Source organism: Zingiber officinale, chromosome 10B, assembly GCF_018446385.1.
Source record: "Zingiber officinale cultivar Zhangliang chromosome 10B, Zo_v1.1, whole genome shotgun sequence".
Classification (NCBI taxonomy): domain Eukaryota; kingdom Viridiplantae; phylum Streptophyta; class Magnoliopsida; order Zingiberales; family Zingiberaceae; genus Zingiber; species Zingiber officinale.
In genome coordinates, this window is record NC_056005.1 from 63,635,140 (window position 1) to 63,655,513 (window position 20,374).

General features: G+C 37.7%; 1 protein-coding gene and 1 pseudogene across 1 annotated transcript; both read right to left on the reverse strand.

Annotated features, from left to right (window-relative positions):
- Positions 1–67: 67 nt before the first annotated feature.
- Positions 68–14,052, reverse strand: LOC122029846 (auxin response factor 19-like). Its single transcript, XM_042588981.1, has 14 exons — positions 13,645–14,052; positions 13,431–13,543; positions 12,247–12,345; positions 12,105–12,161; positions 11,497–11,652; positions 11,329–11,413; positions 10,987–11,077; positions 10,544–10,708; positions 10,292–10,414; positions 4,275–4,350; positions 4,019–4,154; positions 1,762–3,638; positions 1,206–1,396; positions 68–689 (listed from the first exon to the last, which is right to left on the reverse strand). The coding sequence occupies exons 1-14, from the start codon at positions 13,688–13,690 to the stop codon at positions 476–478; spliced, it is 3,429 nt and encodes a 1,142-aa protein (XP_042444915.1). The 5' UTR covers positions 13,691–14,052; the 3' UTR covers positions 68–475.
- A 2,088-nt stretch (positions 14,053–16,140) lies between these two features.
- Positions 16,141–16,386, reverse strand: LOC122030695 (annotated as a pseudogene).
- Positions 16,387–20,374: the final 3,988 nt, after the last annotated feature.

The following is a 20,374-nucleotide window of genomic DNA, read 5'->3' on the forward strand; positions in this document are numbered from 1 at the left end:
CAAGAGCCCAAGTATTCTTTTTTTACTAGCCACTAGATAGCTCTTTGGACCAAGTGTAATCAGCAGGTGGGCACAATAAGTTACAATTAGATTGAAAACATAAGCAGTATCAATACAGAAAATTAGCTCGTTTCTCCAGTTTTCTAAGGAGATGCTACACATTTACAAACTTGAAAACTCTGGAAACTTGTCCCCATTCTATGAGTGGGACTGGCATTTAACTACGTAACATACCTGAATCATCAGAAGACTGACGCTTCTGATAGAATCCTAATAATTGCCTCCTCTTCAAGTTCTAGTCTTCATCAGAAGAAGAAAAGGATGGATGGTGTGGTCCATGTGGCTACCTGTGCTTTTCATGAATCAGCCTTGCAAACCAATGTCTTAGGAAGGATTTCAGTAGTATGAGATCATCCATCACAATTTTCTCAGACAATTTTCATTGTGAAAAGGGAAATGGTTTTGGATTACAGGTTCACTGCATGACCATCTGTCGCTCAAAATGTTCATATGACCCGGCAGATGGATTGCCTGAGTTCTGATCACATTGGCCCCTCCAGGCATTTCCACCATCTGAACTGCTGCATGCTTGATTTGGGAGGTTGTTTCCCAAATCAACATCCAGGCTCATTTGTTGAACTTCTTGTGGAGACAGTATTTTGATGTGCCGAACACAGTTCACAAACTCCCTGCACATTTGTAGCAAAGCTTGGATAACAAGGAAAGAAAATATATTCGCAAAGTATGATATCAAATTATCCCCATTAAATCAATATGCATTTGAATTTGCTATTTTTTCCTTTTAATTTTATTTTGCTCTCTAGAGGTACACTGACTAGATCAGCAGATCAGCTTTTGAACAACGTGTCAGTGAAATACCAGATTTATAAAGAAGATAACTTATTTGGAGTCACTAATTAGTGAAATCAAGATTTAACAGTCTTGAATTTTTTGTAAATGCTTTAATACTTGCCAACATGAGACAAACATTGCAAATTTCAGTAAAGATTTTGTAGCAATTAACTCATTATGGTTACTTCCAGAAAAACATAAATATTATCTTTAGTAATCCTATATCATAATAATGCCAGAAATTTCTAGGTCCTGTATTTGGTTTTCAATATTATGATATTCTAAAGAATACAGGAAATATTCCTCATGTCTAAAAGTCATATGTAAAGTGTTTAAGTCATGTTATAACTTACTCCCATGGATCATCCCCGACAAGTAGAACATCGTTCTCATGATCTACATAAACAAGTTTCCAGCCGATTCTCTGACGATCTTCAAGCTGTCCCTCTATGCTGAACATCCGTGCAAGATCATGTTTTAGCTCATCATATCCTGAATAACGTGTGATATCTATTGATCTGCCAACAGCTCCTCGCTTATAGACCTACAAACAATATCACATGTGTATTAGAAAAACAGTACAACTAATGCATAAACTAGCAGTTTAGAAATAGATTCAACATGGTGGATTGTTTCAGCTAATATCAAAAAATTGGGCGATTCTTACATCCATCAGCAGAAAAGTTTCAGCATAAATGCTAAACCCATCTAAGCTACCATTTGCATTAAATTTCCATGGTACTACAGTATATACAAAGAGCTGTAAAAGGTTTGGACTTTCACCTTCCCTTCATGGTGATCAAACCTAAATTAAGTTCAGATAAGATTTTGCAAATAAAAAAAGCAATCCAGTTCATCTTCCAATTGTATTTTCACAAAGTGATGTTTGAAGAAGTCGAAAGACCATACCTTGGTGTACGTGCGCTTGCGTTGAAGTTGTGGTGGCGGTGGTGGAGCCCAGGAGTTTAAGAACCCATTTTCACTAATAGTTGAATCAATTGAATTAAATGCCACATCTGGAACTCCAAATGATTGTGAAACCATTGATGATGACAGCTCTTGTTGAGCATCTTTTGTGGTGTTGTAACTGGCAACTATATCACTAGGGATGTGATTCTGATACTTTTCAGAGTCAATGCTGTTAACCATCAAAGCATCAGAAGTGAAAGGTATTCCCAACGTGCCATCAATGTTAACTCCAAAAAGTACATTGTTCCTGGGGTCTGTATTAGGAACATCACTCTCTGGTGGTGCATCTCTGAGCACTGGCGGTTGATTAAAATTTGACAGAGGGAAGATTTGATTTAAGGATCCATTAGTCTGAGATAGGCATACAGAAGTTGCTGAGGAGGTTGTGTCTAAGTAATCCATTTGCGCTGTGTTGCTTACATAAGTTTGAGGTGCTACAACACCCTGATGTTGCACCTTGGAAATTGGGATTGATGGCTTTACATTATGAACAATTTTTGGAAGCTCCTTCGGCATATTTGTATTTGCTGCTGGAGCTGAGTTTTGATTAAGCAATGTAGCAAGTGTCTGAGATGCCTTCTCTGTTGACAATTGATTGCATTGTTCATGTTTATTTAGAGCTATATGGGGAGGAATAGCTCCATTGTTTGTTGATGGTGATGTGGAGCATGATGGGACATCATCTGTAAGCCCTGATTGTGCCCCACCAGCACCCATCAAGGAATTTCCAACTGCTGGGATAATATTTGTGGCTTGGTTAGCTGGAAGGATAGCTGCAGGTAATTCACCCAGTAGAACTTCCTGCTGCTGAGATTTTTGCTGCGGCTGGTCTTGGGATGACTGTGGCAGCCTCACAGACTGTGAAGCAACCTTTGGACATTGTTCAGAGTTGATTGATTGCTGAAATAGAGAATTGAGATTTGATAACTGCTGCGATACATCTGGGAGAGTTTTTTGGTACTCCTGACTTTGGGAGAGTTGAGCTGATTGCATTCTCGGCTGTGAAAAATGTGGATGCTGCTGCTGTTGGAGTTTCTGTAGCAACTGCAACTGAATCTGTTGGTCGGATAATTGTTGATTTACATGGCTGGGGAGTTTAACAGGCATCATGCCTTGTGACTGCTGGTATTGCTGCTGAAGTAGTAATTGCTGCTGTTGTTGCTGTTGCTGATGTTGCTGCAGCTGATGCTGTTGTTGCTGTTGTTGCTGCTGCTGCTGCTGGTGGAGCAATTTCTGAGTATTTTGTTGTTGATTTTGTGGCAGGCTGGCCTGTAATAGCTGATTGTTACGAATTATCGCTTGCTGTCGTTGCTGTTGTTGCTGCTGCACTTGAGACTGTACCAGTAGTTGTGTCTGTATGACATTGTTCTGAGTCTGGTTCAGTGGTAATGCTTGGTTGACTATCTGCTGCTTCTGCTGCATTGATAAATCTTGCAATTGCTGTGGAGATCTACTAGCAGCACCCACTTGGCTCACTGGGATTGAGACCTTAGCGAGTTCATCAACTTGCTGGCCTGGTTGAGATAATCTACTAGGGTGAAACTGTATGCTATTTTGCTGCAACATTTGAGCTTGCAATCCCAACTGCCTAGAGAGATCAGTTGCGCCAAGGTTTTGCATAGGTCCAGATGGAGAACGCAAATGTTCAGTCTGTAAAGTTTGGTTAGCTAATGGATTCTGTTGCATGCTCATCCACTGAGCCAAACTTAAACCTGGCATTACAGTGCTCTGAGTTTGAGAATCCTGTATGCAGATTTCCTCTCCAAGCCAAGGCATTGCCCTCTTAAAAAGATTTTCCATTTCTGATGATTCATCATCTGCAACATCAACATAACCAATTCAGAAAATATACAATTTCCCAATAAAAAAGTTGCTTGCACAATACAACCATTTCCTAGTTAAATTATTAAATTCATCTCTGACTATCGCCATAGCACTACCCACTATTTAGGCGACCTGAGTTTCAAATTACAGTTATAGCTGGTTCTTGGGCAGTTACTGATGAAATCTAGATTCATCAAGTTACAAGTTTAGACTTCAAAAATTCTTAGTTTACAACATCCAGCCGGTTTCAAGTTAATTTGGACAAGCAGTGTGAGAGAAGCAACAACATAAGATGAGAATATCCACCACACAAGGATCTAAAATTCTAAATCCACTCTTAAGTATGAATTGTGTAAGATAATGCGATAAGTACCTGGCATTCCTGGTTGCCTAGGTCGTTTTCTGAAAAATGGAGGAGGACAGATGAAGAATGGTGCTATAACAGGCTCAATTTCCCATATTGAGACTCGGTTTCGCCTCTCACCAGCTGCAGACTCATCCCACCCAACCTGTCGAGAAAGAATAACAATATTAATGAAAAGGAAACTATAAACCAGAAAATATTAAATTACTAACTAGGCAAGCGTACAATTTAACAGATCATCATGGCTCATTGATAGAAGACCAACCTGCAGATTGCGCCATTGTGAGTTTTTCCATCTCACAGGATCCAAATCACTAATACCAGTAATTGTGCCCATGTACCTGCAGAATTTCACAGCAAATTTAACTTTCTCATAGGGTCTTCAAAGAATAAATTAAACTTCTCATGACACTTGGACATACAAATGCTACAAAAGTCCAGGAATTTAATTTCAATAAGAAATCAGTTATTTAGTCTGGTACTTAGTGGAAAAACACAAGGTATCAATTAGAGTTAATACTTTGTGTTGCCCATGGTATACTTTTAGGGTGCGTTTGGTTTAGGGATGGTTCAGTACGGTATACCGATAGTAATTTTCCCCACCCCTAGTTTGGTTCAAGGTTATTATGTAATTTTGATTATGTGATTACCAGATAATCACATAATCAAACTATGGGAAATACAACATAACCTAATGTTGTTTGGTTCAATCTTAGCTAATGCAATAAAAGTTGTTTGTTTGGAGATTTTAAGGTATAACTTAGTTTAATATTTTATTTTAAAAATAGTAACAATATAATTCATAATTACTAAGGAAATGAATTTATATTAATATATAGAATTTATTAGACTTTTTTAAAAATTTTCAAGAGTTTTTAAATATTTTAATAGGATAAATCAATTAGGGTTTAGAAAAGTCTGCTTGGTTATCCTATTTAAACTGGAAATTGATTGGAACTTAACCTAAGTTTGGGAAATTAAAACCTAAGTTTTAATTAAACTCTTCCCCACCGCCGTTCCTCTTCCTGTTCTTCGCGAGCGCCCACAGCGTTGTCACCCGAGCAGCCTACCGAGTGCATGTCCTCCGGCGTCACCTCCGTCCATGCAAGACAGCAACGCACCATCCTCTCCATCCCAAACCACGTGAGACGCCGATGCTCGTACTGGAGTTCCTCGCAAGCGCCTACAACACTGTTGCTAGAGCAGTGACTAAGTGCACATCTAAAGACGTCGCCTGCGTCCACGTGAGATGTCGACACCCCATCCTTCTCCTTCATGAGCCATGTGAGACGCTGACATGGGTACTAAATGTCTGACCAGTTTGGGAAGACGAAGCTCCACCCAGGTGTGCCTTTCATTGGCCACCCCAAATCGCCGCGACTCTCTCCCCCTGCTCGTTGATCGCGTTCGACGATCGACAGTTGCTCGCACACGACGACAACCTGTGATTGAATTCTCGTCAATCCTAGAATCAAGGAAAACCTTAGACCAATTCTGGGACACATAACCCTTTTGCATTATGTGACGTGGCGAGCATGCATAATAATTTGGGAATCAATTATTACCTAAACCAAACAAGGTTAAATAACATAGCATGAGATGGATAACTAAGGTTATCACCGATTACATTGAACCAAACCCACCATTAATGTACTATGATGTTTATGTGAACAACAGGATACTAGCATCTGTTGGTATTTTTAATTTAAAAAATTATAATATAAAAATATAGCAATTTTTATTTCAAGTATTTTTTTTATCTTAGAGGGAAACGTGAAAAAGATGTGAAGGAATAAATATTAAACTCGAATCTTAACAGAAATAAAAAATCTTAAGCTTAGTAGAGTAAAGATAGAATATATATATTTAAATTTAATAATATTAGATGTAAAAAGACAATTGTTAAGATAGGAGACAATGAGTTATTTATAACTAAAAGTTTTAAGTATTTAGGATCATTTTTACCAAAGAATTAGGGACTGAGACATGTCTTATATAGAATAAAAACAGGATTGTTGAAATTAAAAAGAGTGTCAATGATCTCTGTGATCATAAAATACCTCTAAGACTTAAAAAGAAGTTTCACAAAACCGCAGTTAAACCTACTTATGTTAGATAAAACTGAATGTTGGACTATAACTTGAGTACATGAGCAAAAGATGAAAATTACAAATATAAAGATATTAAGGTGTATATATAAATATACGAGGATGAACAGAATAAGAAATAAGAACATTAGAAAAAAAAGTCAAGATTGCATCTATTGAAAAAAATCTCCAAAAGACACATTCAATATGGTGCCAAGATATACTAATTAAGGGATGTAAAACTATAAAAAATATGCATATCAAACACCAAAAAGATTTGGTTAGCAATAATAAAATAAGATAAAATTTATTTAAATATAAATGACAATATAATATGGGATAGCATCCAATGACATAAAATGATTCATATAGTCGACCCCACCTAATAGGACCCCACCTAATAGGATAAGGCTTGGTTGTTGTTACTTTGATCTCAAGAGGGAACACATTTAGAGAAGTAACCTTAAATAAATATAACCTTAAATCAATATAGGCCCATTTGCTCTTTGTGAAAGGAGGAATTTTAAGCATCTATGCACCACTAAGAACTCTTAATCAGCATCCATTAAATGGAGAAAGAATAAAAAATGGACACAACAATTTGGGGCATTCATTCTTTATATCAACCCAATCTTTTTGTTGAGAAGCCAGTAAAAAATAAATAATTAAAGCCCAGCAGGAGGAGGTTAAAAGCCACTTAACAAATGGCATGCATAAGGTAGTCATGTAAAGGGCCAATGATCAAGTGGGCAATATCCACAGCCCACTGTTGGACAAGCCATTAGCAATATCAGCTAAGGAAAAGCACTATGCACCCAGGGATGTTTGAATGCTTAGATACAGTGGCAAGAATCAGTACAGGTCAACTACCATGGCCAAATCTGAGAAAAAAGGACACATAAGGCTCCTTGTTCTTCATGAAGTAGTCAGCGAGCCTGTCCAACTCAGAAATAGCAAGCTTTTTGGTCATGTCTTGCAAAATCATCTAGTTTTTTCATGACGACCTTATGCATGCCATTTGTTAAGTGGCTTTTAACCTCCTTATGCTAGGCTTTAATTATTTATTTTTTACGGGCTTCTCAACAAAATGATGGGGTTGATATAAAGAATGAATGTCCCAAATTGTTGAGTCCATTTTTTATTCTTTCTCCGTTCAATGGATGCAACACACTGTTGGGCAATATCCACAGTACACTGTTGAACAAGCCATGGGAAATATCAGCTAAGGAAAAGCACTATGCACCCAGTGATGTTTGAATGATTAGGTACACAGTGGCAAAAATCGCTATAGGTCAACTACTATGGCCAAATCTGAGCAAAAACGACACATAAGGCTCCTTGTTCTTCATGAAGTTGTTAGCGAGCCTGTCCAACTAAGTAATAGCAAGCTTTTTGGTCATGTCTTGCAAAATCATCTAGTTTTTTTTATGATGTATGTCAAGTCCATAACCTACACGAAAGCTTCAACTCCATTACTCGGGAGACAATAGTGTTATATATAAGGCTGAGGTTTCAGTGTATGTGTTGCCTCTGAAACACTTTGTGCAAAGGTAGATGATGGAATGATAACACTAACTTAGTGGGTGCACCTCAAGATGGGGTGATGAGTAGCCTAGTAAGGTTGTTATCAAAGGCATATATTCATGAAAGGTAGATCTATAGAAAATTTTACTAACTAAAATATCAGTAATAAACTTATTTTGATGCGCTATAATGTATTATTATACATATAATTCTCATTTGTATCAAATTATATATTATTTAATAGCTCAATAAAAAAAAATGATAAACTCAGTTAGTCCTATTGACTATCCCTGGGATGACCGGCCGGATTCCACGGAAGTTTCCCATCGGGGTAAATCGGGAAGCACGCGCGGCGACCAACCCAGACGCCCAGCATCCTTTGGTTGCGCTCCCCATTTGGAGGAAAAATTCCTGCAAATATGCCATAGCTGGGGATCGAACCGCGGATACCTGGATGACAACCTGGATGTTCTATCGTGGCACCGCAACCTCGGGGACATTTAATGGCTCAATAAAGATTTGCAAATTTTGTTAAATTCTCATGGTAATTAACCAAATTTGATCAATTAGTGTTGACACCTTGATGCTACAATTAATCTAATGAAAAAGGAATGTGCTTATACATATAACTCTCCATGCAAACTTCATTATTTCTTCAGCTAGATAAGTATATGCAGGATAAATTTGGTTGTTGTGTTGGTTAAAGTATATGCTACAAATTTAGCACATACGCATTTATCTCCCATTTATTCAATTATTTTAAAATGTACTTATAAATTTAGTTGATAAGTTTTTAAAGGAATATAAATATTGTTTAATCATAAGATTTTTAAAATAATGTATGAGGATCTCATTAAGAAGATTGATTTCATGTCTCTTAAAAAAGAACTATACAAGTGATCACTTCAAATATAGTAAAAAAGAGATGGACAAAAATTAAAAGGGCACCCCTTTTTATTAGAATCATCAAAAGGCTGTCCCTTTTTCATTAATCATCAAAATAGCACCCAACTCCATCTTTATTACCCAAATTATCCATCCTTACGCAGCTGGTCCAAATGCATGGAACTAAACCATCGATCAGATTAACACTATGATGTCGCAGCAATGAGTAGTTACAATTCATAGTTGCTATAAAATGTGCACAACTGAGATCCTATTCAACTCAACATTGGTTGACGTTGTAGCAACAATAAATCATAGTTACTACAACATGTGCACAAGTGAGATCTTGTTCAACTTAAGTCAACATTGATCAATAACATGTTGTAGCAGGCAGCTATGGTTACTAGCTAGCACAACATATGCAAAGGCGGTTAAATATCATGTCATAACAATTATAAACCATAATTGCTATAAAATTATAGCAGCTACAATTCAAAGTTGCTCCAGCATGGACATTGGTCGAAACCTATTTGATTTAGACTGACCAAACTTAAGGGTATTAGAGTCAAACCACAGGAGGTGGGACATTGTTTTGATGATTAATGAAAAAAGAGATGTTCTTTTGACAATTTTAATTTAAAAAACGCCCATTTTTGCCCAAAAGACATACACAAAGGTATATGACTATTTTTTCAAGTAATGTATATATATTATTGTATGTCAGAAGTATGAACATTTATCTTTATCGCCCTACCTCCATGGAGTACTGAAAAAAGAATTTACCTAGTTAAAGGCAAAGACAAACTAAATTACTATCTTGAAACCCCTTTGAAGATAAAAACCATGCTTTTGAAGTTAATAATTAATCAAGATCTTATATTCGTCAATGGATATCTGTAAACAAGACGGATCTTCTTACATTGGTGAACTTGGAGGATAATAACAATCCAGCCAGCCCAAAATTTCCATTTAGAAAATTATTAGAAAGTACTTTGTAAAGGTTGGAGTTCAAGATTAAATGATCCTCTGCCTCATTCCTAAGGTGACTCAATGCAAAAGTTTCCATGACAAGTGACTCCACATCACTTAATGGTTCGCCTATATACCTGTTGATAACTATGACTAGGAGCTAGATACTCCCAAGTGTGATCACAAAAATCAAGGCATAAGAACACAACCGTCAATGCGCCAACATACATTATATATTCTTCTATGTATACTTTAGCTAAAGTCGGATCAAAAACATTATGTAATCCTAAGAAATAATATCAAGTAAGAACTTTTATAAGATGAATGGTAATCCTAAGATGAAAATAACAATAGTTAAAGCTGGATAATAACAATAATAATTAAAAATATTTTTCTACTTGGAAGTAAAAAAAATATATAATTGAATTTTTTTTTTCAAATTATATAGAATGAAGAAAATTGTGCTATAGCAAATGTCGTCATTTTTAAATGCTACATCATTTTTAAATGCTACATAGGAATGGTAAATAGGAAGAGGGTTGGATTGTAGGTTCGTAAGACATTAGCCCAAGTTCTACTTGGGATCTTAATCATTTAGGTCAATTTTAGATTGTAGGATTGAAAGATCTAAGGTCTGGATCACAGCAATATTGACTACCACGAGACCAAGTATCATTATTTTACTTTAATGATAGAAATTCACCTAAAGCACTAAACGAACTCTCCCTACACAACCTGTCTGACTACTTCGACACCCTTATGAAGCATCATTGCACGACAGCACAACAGTTATATGATTAATACAATAGGTTCTTACCTTCTTGTTCCTAATTCTTCAGTTTCGAACATCATACGGAAGCGCATACCAAGGGATATTTGGTTGCTGTATACTGCCTTCTGGTATTTTGCAAAAGGAACAACAAACTCTGAAGGACTGGCCCTGCAAATCAACACCAATTTTGTTACAGTTGCATATGATAAAATCATTAAATAAAGTCATTGCATGAACAATCAATTATCATTTTCAGATGGATATGCATTTGTATCTCAAGTATACAAAATAATGTACCTTGGATTGTAGAATACAGTGAATGGACTGTGGTTTGCAGCAGCATGGGCAGCCGCTGCAAGAATGCCAATGTGCATGCTATCAGTTGAAAGAACTGATGAAGATATGTTAGTAGGTTGCCTGTTAGCACGCCTAATGCCTAAAAGAAGTTGTTGCTTTTGATCCCTGCTCATGAGAACAATGAAGGAGATACAAATTAGTTGCCTACAATATAAATCCTTCAGTATGCATTTATTGTCAACTACAGAAAAGGATGAAAGAAACCATACTGTTCATGAGACAATGGAGGTACAATACTTTATCTAAAGTATTGTACACAAAATTCTAGATAAAAGAGGAACCAACATGAGCGTGCATTACATATAAACCACAAAACAATTTTCTGCTCTTTTATGTGATGAAACTAAATTAATGGAAAATCTGAATCTCTAAATTGGTATTACCTAATAAATAAAACAGAATCACCAGCAAACAGCCTCTTCCCACTCACAAATAAGCTCCAACCCGTGGTGAGCAAGTGTCGTTTGGGTTGACCTAGATTTCAGAGAAAGAAAATCAATCTTTTGGGAATGACAAGTTCAATAAGACGCATAATTTATCCCATATGCTTGGCAACTCATTGAATTTGAATATCCACGGCTATATGCTTGTTAAAACATTAACCTCTAACCCTAGTCATAGTCTTGGAGGTGTTAATCCTAAGTAATAGGATATATGTTACCAGCGAAAGAGACATGAATATTGACCTAGTAGAACATGCAGCATGATTGCTTTATGTGACTTACCTCGATAAATATGACGGAACGTCCACTGATTATCATGCAAGTCTTTTGCTTGTAATTCTTGAGCAGGTGGCTGCATTGAGAAATCCTATGCACAAGAGCAAAGATTGATCATCAGGAAAAAGTCAGCATCACTTTCAAAGATTATACACAGTTGTGTAATTCACTCACAAGAGGGGGGAAAATTTTCTCTGCAGCACGTCGAGGCACAGAGAAACCTCCATGAGTGCTTGTGTCACTTGCAGTAAGCGTTTTGCAAAAGAAATCTGTCGGCGGTTTGGTCTGTTTTAATGCAAGCTCTGATGCCTGCAATGCCTCCTTATCATACTGCATCAATGAAACAATTGAATTAGAACTTCACACAAGTATTGGAACTAATTCACGTTGGCAACTAAAGCCCATGCCAGTAGCCAAATTGTCCTTTATAATCCATCAGCAGAATAATTATAATATGTATTCCAATGTTTAAATTGTACTACCACACAACCTAAGGATAAGGCAAAAGCATTATTTATAAAGCATATGCTAACAATGAAATTTTTTAGCAAAACAAAAAAAAAAAGTGACTTTTATGAAACAACACAATTAAGTAAAGTTATGTATGCTAAGGAAAGAATTTTAGTAAAAAAAAGCATATTAAACTCCTTTCAAACTCTAGTCAGAAAATTTTTCTTTTGAAGACAGGATAGAACAGTATATGCCAAGCACCTCATCATCAACTTTTAAGCTTATTATTCGTACAAGCTTGGAACAACATCAGTAGGATAACATAGACTCACAGAGTTGACTGGTTGAAGAGTCATTTGTGCATAAACTTCATCAGTTTCTGGATCAGCCTAAAGCAACATTAATAACCCAGAAAGTTATACACGATGACAGAATACAACAGTAATCAATTTGTACAAGGAGAAAAGACTTCACATGTAATGTAACATTATGAAGAAGACATATCAGCTTTGAGGGCAGATTAGGATAGTTTGGAACATGAGCATCAATATCCTTCTGCATAGAAGCTGCAACCTGAAAGAAGGCACAAATCATTAACTTTGAACATGTAACTGCAAACATTAAACTCTTAATCATAAAATATTATGAGTCTATCAACTTTGTTGTAGGAGATAAAATAATGTTATCATTTATTTGAATCAACTCCATACTATTAAGTCCAAGCCACTCAAAGTTAAAGAAGTGAGATTGAAAAGGCATCATATCTCTTGAGCCCTCTTAAATTTAAAAATATGGAAGCAGACATCTTACAAACTAAGAGGCCCATCCACTAGCAAACTGAAACAAGACAACTGGGACTGCTATTTCAGTGATTTATTTCCTCAGTCTATCTGGTCTTTTATAGTTAATTTGATTTTTGAGTGAGGGGCAGAGGGGCCGTAATCAATCAACAAATAAATTTGTAACCCCAAATATTAAAATTCAACCCCAAAAAGAGAACCAAGTCAAAAATAAAATTTAATGCAACCATGAACTCCTACCTTGAGTTAATGGCTAAAGTTATGTTCAATAATTAGACATGAAATTTCACACAACTAATTATATGGTGGATAAAATATCTGCAGATTGGATAATCAAATTATTAATAAAACCTTTACTGAATTAGTAAAAATGAAATTGCAGAAAGCGATAAGACACTTTCCATTTGAAGTTAAATTTAACTCAAAGTGAATGCTTTGCAAGATTCTTATAACAACGGTGATAGTGAATTGAATGGCACTTGAAGATCGGCAAGAATAAAACAGACTCGTTTAACTACATCAGAAGCGGTAATAAAACCAATTATAAGCTCTAAAATAACTAATTGAAAAATGGCAGGGCAAATATGGAATTCACAAACGGCAAACAGAAAAAAGGGGAAAGGATGTAGCCATAATTGCAACCAGAAAATAGGAAAAGATTCACACAAAGGTATGGTTTAGCATAAAGCTTAGCTAAAGCTTCGGTCCCTGAAAAGGAGGAGGCTTTCCAAATCCACAGGATAGGACCAGGCGCACGTTAGCAGACGGAAAGCCAAAAGCGCACATAGCGGATCGCAGGCGCCAGAAGGCGAGTGCGCGAAATTAGCAAGAACTCCTAGCCTTTCCTCATCTCTTTACCTGCTCGCTGTGCCCTTGAGGGAAGTAGACGACGAGGCTCCCCACCGGAGGCAGAGATACAAGCGGTCCCGCGCAGGCGTACCACAGCTCGGGGTTTATTGTCTTCCTCTCCCCTGCAGCCGCCGCCGTCAATCACCACAAGAGTCAAGTTAAACTCAGCTACCACTGGCACCGTTACTTAAAGCAACTACAGATTGCTCGAAACCCAACTCACCTTCGCAAGGGGTGGGAGCCGGAGCTCCGCTGGCGGCCGCCTTCATGTTTCAAACCTCGGCGATTTCCACGATCACTCTACCGTAGCTACCGGCGCTCATCCACGGGCCACCGAAGCAGCTAAGTTCCCCATGGGGAACAGATCGGTTGGAAGAGTAATAACCAAAGGCCAGGGAATCTCGAATCGGAGCCTCGGCAGGTCGATGGCAGGGCTCCCTGTTTCCGGCGTGCTTGTCCGGTGAGAAGGCGGAAGGGGACCGAGGAGGGAGGAGGGATCCCTGTGAGGGGAGCCGAGCTGAGAGGGTCGAGGGCACTTGAAGGGGTTCGTCTCCCGACAAGGAAGAAGAAGAAGAAGACGAGACAGAGAAAGCAATTTAGAGAACAGGTATACCTTCCTGGTCCAAAGCTCTCCTCGCCTATCTATTTCTTTTCGCATCTCCACTTCCTAATAGACATTTTAGTCCTCCATTTATCCATTTCCCTTTTAACCCCTTGGAACGCTTTTGGCCGCGTTCGAAAACGACAGCGGAAGCATCGAGGAGTATTTCTCTCGTACAGGGACTTTTTTGAAAAAACCTCCGCACAGGCACCGACGGGTAAACGAACGACCCGGTTCCCGTCGCGGTGCAAATCAGTAAACCAACCTCCCTACGTATCGCCTACAGATATAAATGGCAGGTGATTGGACGTCCACATGGGACCCACCACCGCATCCAATACCAAGAAGGTAAAGCCGCGGCAGAAAAAGTAACAGACGGGCGGCTCGAGTAACCCCGCTTGGGAAACGATCCCTCATCTGAGATGGACCGTGGACAGAAATCCACGTGGCAGGCAGGAACAATCACCGGCAGGGTTTCGCATTACAAGTGTTGACGAGCGATTGGAGATGGAAGAAAAGTGTATGCTCGGAGAATTAGCATTCGTTAGCAGTTTCTTAATAACGTTCAGTAAATTCAAATCATTTGGCATTAATTTGGAATATCTGGGTTTAGGTCACGTAAATGTAACCACTAGACGCAACGCATTAAAATGCCTACGATCTTAATTCTAGCTAATGATTGCTTGCCCGCTTGTCGCTCCGAAAGACTGTGGCAAGTACGTAATTAGACACAATCCGGAGGGTAAATGCAGCACAGGAATAAAGTGAAGCGAAACCCCGCACGCCGACGTCCGCGGCCGCCATCACGTGGAGGATTAGGAATACGAATTAAACTTAATCCTCGAATTAAACGATAATTAACTATGCTTTTTTTTTGCCTAACGATGCAACAACAGGGCGAGATAGATTAAATCAGTTCTGATCTGACGTGGCGCGTATTTTTCGGCGCGTGCTTTCCTCCCCGTGCGACAGCGACGGTACTGCCGACGCATCGTCAACAAAACCACGAAAATCGCCCAATGTTGCTACTCGCGCTACGATTGGGGGAGAGAGGTAAGATGGGAGGTCAATGTTTGAGTGATTGAAGGTGGGTTTATTTTGTAATTGTATCCGAAGTTTTAGCTTTGGTTGCGCAATTTAATACCCAGGGGAAGGAAGGGCCGCACGAGGTGGGACCGGGCAGCCATGTTTCGCGGGATGGCGAGGAGGGTCCCACGCGTACGGCAGCTCCTCGGTCTTGTCTGCGGCCGAATGGTCCAGGCGCTCGCTCGGAGATGGATCGAATGCGAGTGAGAGGGAGGTCCACTTTTACTCTTGCTAAGAAGTGACCTGAAAAGGGCGTACGATTAGTTTGACCAGGAAATAAGGCAATACGGCGTATTGTGTTACGCTTGAAATGATAATTATCGTATCGTATGAAATTAAAATGATTTTAAAATACATAATATAACAACACAAAAAAGTTTTATGGAGCAAACAAAAATAAAAAAATATAATAAATTTAAAATATCATGAGAAATTATGAAAAGATAAAGAGCTTTACGGATGAATTACAGATACTTCATAACTGATATTCAACTCCCTATAGTTGAATAGAAATTAGTTTAGTTAACATTATAGTTTCAGCTAATTTGATGAGTAAACATGAAGGTCATGTTATCACATAATTTACATAAGAAATATAAGACATGTTAAAAAAATGTTGTAAATATCAGGTATCCATTTATAAGTTCATTATAATAGAAGATTAGTCCCATCAGAGGTAGTGCGATGATTGAGACATAGAGCGTTCCATATTAGGTCTTGAGATTGAAATTTGATGTCTCTGAGCATATCTTCCCTCATGTCTTGACCACTGCACTATGACTAGTAACCACTCGTAATTTACCTCCTCCGTATTAGCCTATAGATGAATTGACGAAGACGCTAGAGGCGAGCGAATAGTCTTTTACCACATTATAATCGAAAATTAATTTTAAAAGATGCATGACTTGTGAAACAAAAAGGTAGGTTGAAGATATTTTGATTAAACTAGTCATCGGGCACACGCGTTACATATGTAATATAATATATAAATATGCGTAAATTAGTACCCCAAGGCTCATAAATTAGACTTGGTAAGGGTGCATCAGACTCATGCAGTAGTGCAACACAAGGGCAACACTCGAGAACTAATATGCGTAAATTAGTACCCAAGGCTTATAAATTGGACTTGGTAAGGGTACGTCTGACCCATGCAATAGTGCAACGCAAGAATGATGCTCGAGAACCCCAGTAGTTTTTTTATTTATTTTTTATATTAGATATTAAACTGATAAAAACATATCCTACACTTGATCTTTACCAAAAGGCTGAAAAAGGTATGCTTTCTAATATCGTCGATCCAAGATATTTATAGAAACTTCTCCGCTCGTGACGTTGTCAATCCTAAAATGTGAGACTAAAATGCATATTTTTTATATAAAAAATAACCAGAGAAAATTATTAATAAGCCTTTAAAAAAAATAGCGTGAAAAGAAAAAAGACATTAATGTATTCATTTTACTCTTCACAAAAATTAATTAGTAAAAGGTCCAATTCTTAATAAAATAGTAAGATTAAGAGAGCCAAGTATTGATATAATTAAATGTCAAAATTGGTGTCACCACCTAAAGGGGATGGGAGATTAAGAGAGCCAAGTATGGATATAAATATCAAAATTGGTGCCACCACCTATAGGGGATGGGAAGGCAACAAATATCAAATGTTGGGATAAGAAAAAATATGTTATAACTAATTGTGTTATGAGAGTGATAATGTCATTCTTCTTAGTAAATTGTACATAATTCTATATGAATGCAAAATGTACAAGCACAAATGTTTAAACTTATACATGAAACAATTTAGATCATAAATTGTAGTTAGTGTTAGGATTGTTGAAACTAAAAGGAGGGCTGAATAAAATTATTTCTTCTTTGAGTGTTTGGTTCGACAAAGACAAGTAAATGTGATAAAAATAAAATCAAAATACAATAAACACTATAGTTGAGCGTACAAGGTGTTTATATGGTTTGACAATTCCTGGGATCCTATTTTATGGTTTGTATCGATGAACCAATCTTAGAAAGTTGTTATGTTTTCTCGCTTTAGTTAACTATCGAAGGTGAAGAATCCCCTAATAAGATCACAAGGTTATAAGAGAGAGTTTTAATAAATACAAGTGTGAAGACTAGTCGGATAATGGAAGGAGTGGAAAGGATGGAGTTAGTGGAACTCGAAACACTTGGATAAAAGAAGTAGTGGAAGGGATGAAGTCAGTGGCATAATGGAAGGTGAAAGTAGCGGGGTTAGTGGGAGATCAAAAACACCATTATAAATAACCCCACACCTATCGGAGGGAAGGTTTAACTGTAAGAAAAGATAAAACCCTGGCAGATTCATTTTGGGCAAGGAAGACGAGGTCACCGCCATAGAAACTTCTAAGGAACGAATAAGTGGACTGATTATGCAAATTCTAAATTTTTCAAAAGCAATAGATTTTATTCTCTAAAAATTAATTTGTTTCACTTCTGAACATTTCTGATTATTGATTACTGTTATTTTCATAATTTTGGACACTAGACTAATTATGAACTAAATGGTAGGAATATGTATTCTGAACATGTCTGACTTTTGTAATATTTCTAATCTCCAACCTCTCCTTTAAGAGAGATAATTCTAGAGAGTTAATATCAGTTAAATCATGAGGAACATGATTTAATTTAAGTACCCATGTGAAAAATTTGTGTATAGATTTTATTTTTTTTTTGTTATTTTTACTACTCTTTGTAATAATTTCAGTATTTGTATTTTATCTCCCGCCTGTTGAGTGATTCCCAAATCACTCACCCCTTTACAAATTGTTTCGGTTAGAGATGAAAGTGGTACCAAGAATGAGATCAAGGATAGGGAGCAAGTCAAGTTCTGGAGACGGTGAACCAACTCTAATTATGGACAAAAGGACTAGAATTCTGCTACAACTATGAGTTTCTTAATTTAGTTAGGGGAATGTAATTTAATTCATCTAATAATGGAAATGGTGTACTTTTATGTTGAGAATGTAAAGACTGACTTTATGTGGTAATTACTATACTACCGAGGTTGGTTATTTTCGAACTTTGGGTTGAAAGCAATGCCGATGCTAATCCCAAATCAGTTCCTAGCCCAGGGGCATGACATTTAAGTGGTATCAGAGCCATGTTCTTTTTTCCTAATCGAATAGAACTTCTGCTGAGAAGAAAAGAAACTCTGACTTAAAACGACCCAATCTGATTTCGTAATTTAACCAAGTTGGATTAGTCAATTGAAACACATGCATGTTAACTAGATTTTATCCATTCTATTTTGTTTAATTTTAGTTAATTAATTATTATTTTTCTTTCTTTTATATTCTCACTAGTTTGAATTTTATTCACTTTTGTTCATGCATGTTAACTAGATTTTATCAATTCCATGTCCTTCCTTATCTAGTGGTACGTTAATGATTTTAATGTCCAACATTATCCAATGTGTCATGGGATGTTAACGTTGTGAAATCCTTAAAGGGTCACACACACACACACACACACACGCACGCGCGCGCGCGCATGCGCGCGCGCACACACACACACACACACGTATGGGATATATTAAATACTCGAACCATTTGCCAACCTAGCCGGAGACGTTACCTTGACGTGTTAGGTATAGGACAATGGTCAATGCAACTAATGTAACCAGACAGTTAGTGAGAGAGAGGTCAAGGACTAAAAATAGCCTTAGAGTATGAACGACGGGAGAAGATTGAATTGCAGGGATTAGCAGACCACCTCTGAGCGGATGTGACACAACTTGCCTTTTATTACCGTGCCGCAGAGAAACAACTTAAAGATGCACTAGAAGAATTATGAGAGGCCCAAGACATAATTTGAGGACTCACTGCTCGGAAAAATTCACTATTGGAGCAAAAACAAATCCTGCAACAACAGATGGATTATATCCAACAGGAATACGATGGGTACTACAATCAAATGGAGAACTAGGCGTTAGAACTGCAAGGTGAATTAAACTCCTCGGTGATCAAAACACCGTCTTACTTGAAGCTATTGAACAGTAACAAGGAGAAGACAATAATAGGGAAGAGGAAGAGAGCCTCGAAAAGGATGGAAGATGAGGAGTAGGAGACGAGGAAATAATAGACAAGGCAACAGTCAACTGGGAGTTAGAATAAAGTGCTTCATTATGTTATGTTATGTGTTTATTGGTTAAAATCATTTAAAACGATTTTCTCTACTCTGTCATTGCATTAAGTTACATATCCCAACATCTATTCTTAAAATATCATGATCTTATAGAAAATGGCACCACAAGCAAATCATAACCACGCTACGCCTTTCCAAGAGAAAATAACAATAAAGCAGGTGGTTAGGTGGTAGTGAACAACCACCACCAAGATCACCAAACGACAACGAAATAGGTGGTAGTGAACAATCACCACCCAGAGCACAAGGATTAAGTCATGAGGACCTAGTGGCTATAGCAACAATAGTGGTAAACCACACTTCAAGGGTTGGTAAACCCAACCCCTAACCAACCACCACCATTGGTCCCTAAGCCCAATGGGACTAAACACCATTATGAGTCCCTTCGAAGGGTAAAAGTTCCAAGCTTCGATGGGAACTCAAACCCGGAGGTGGGACAAAACTGATTGAAGAAGATAGAGAATCATCTTCGATTGCTAGATGTTCCCTAAGAAATTAAACTAGAGGTGATAATCCCATTCCTAGTGGATAAAGTTGCAAAGTGGTGGGAAGCGTTGTACCTCCCCTGTCAGAAAGGGGATCAATCACATGGCAGAAGTTTCAGAAAGCCTTTTTGAGGTAATATTTCCCAACGGTCATGTGACTTTAGAAGCTGACTGAATTCGACAATCTCACTCAAGCTCTAGATTGTCAGTAGTAGAATATTCATCCAAATTCCATGCACTATGAACCTATTCCCTAGTAATCATGGTAGATGAGACATTAAAACTTTATCATTTTTAGAGGGGCCAGAATAGCAGAATTCAGTCGGCTCTTGTTGTCTTTGAGCTAAGGGATTTTAAAGATATAATGGGGGCAACAATCTAAGCCGAAATGGATATCAAGTGAAGAGAAAAGGAAAACAAATTGAAAAGACCCCACACGAGTCAAGGCTCCTCTAGCAGTGGTCAAATGTTCATAAAGTCAAATCTTTCAGCCCACCAACTCAGAGGACATGCACCCCCTCGGACCAACCAGGAGGCCAAGTCATAACCTAGTTATGGAATTGCACACCCTAGAAAGTGTCGCAAGAAAGTAGGAGTGTGCTTTCGATG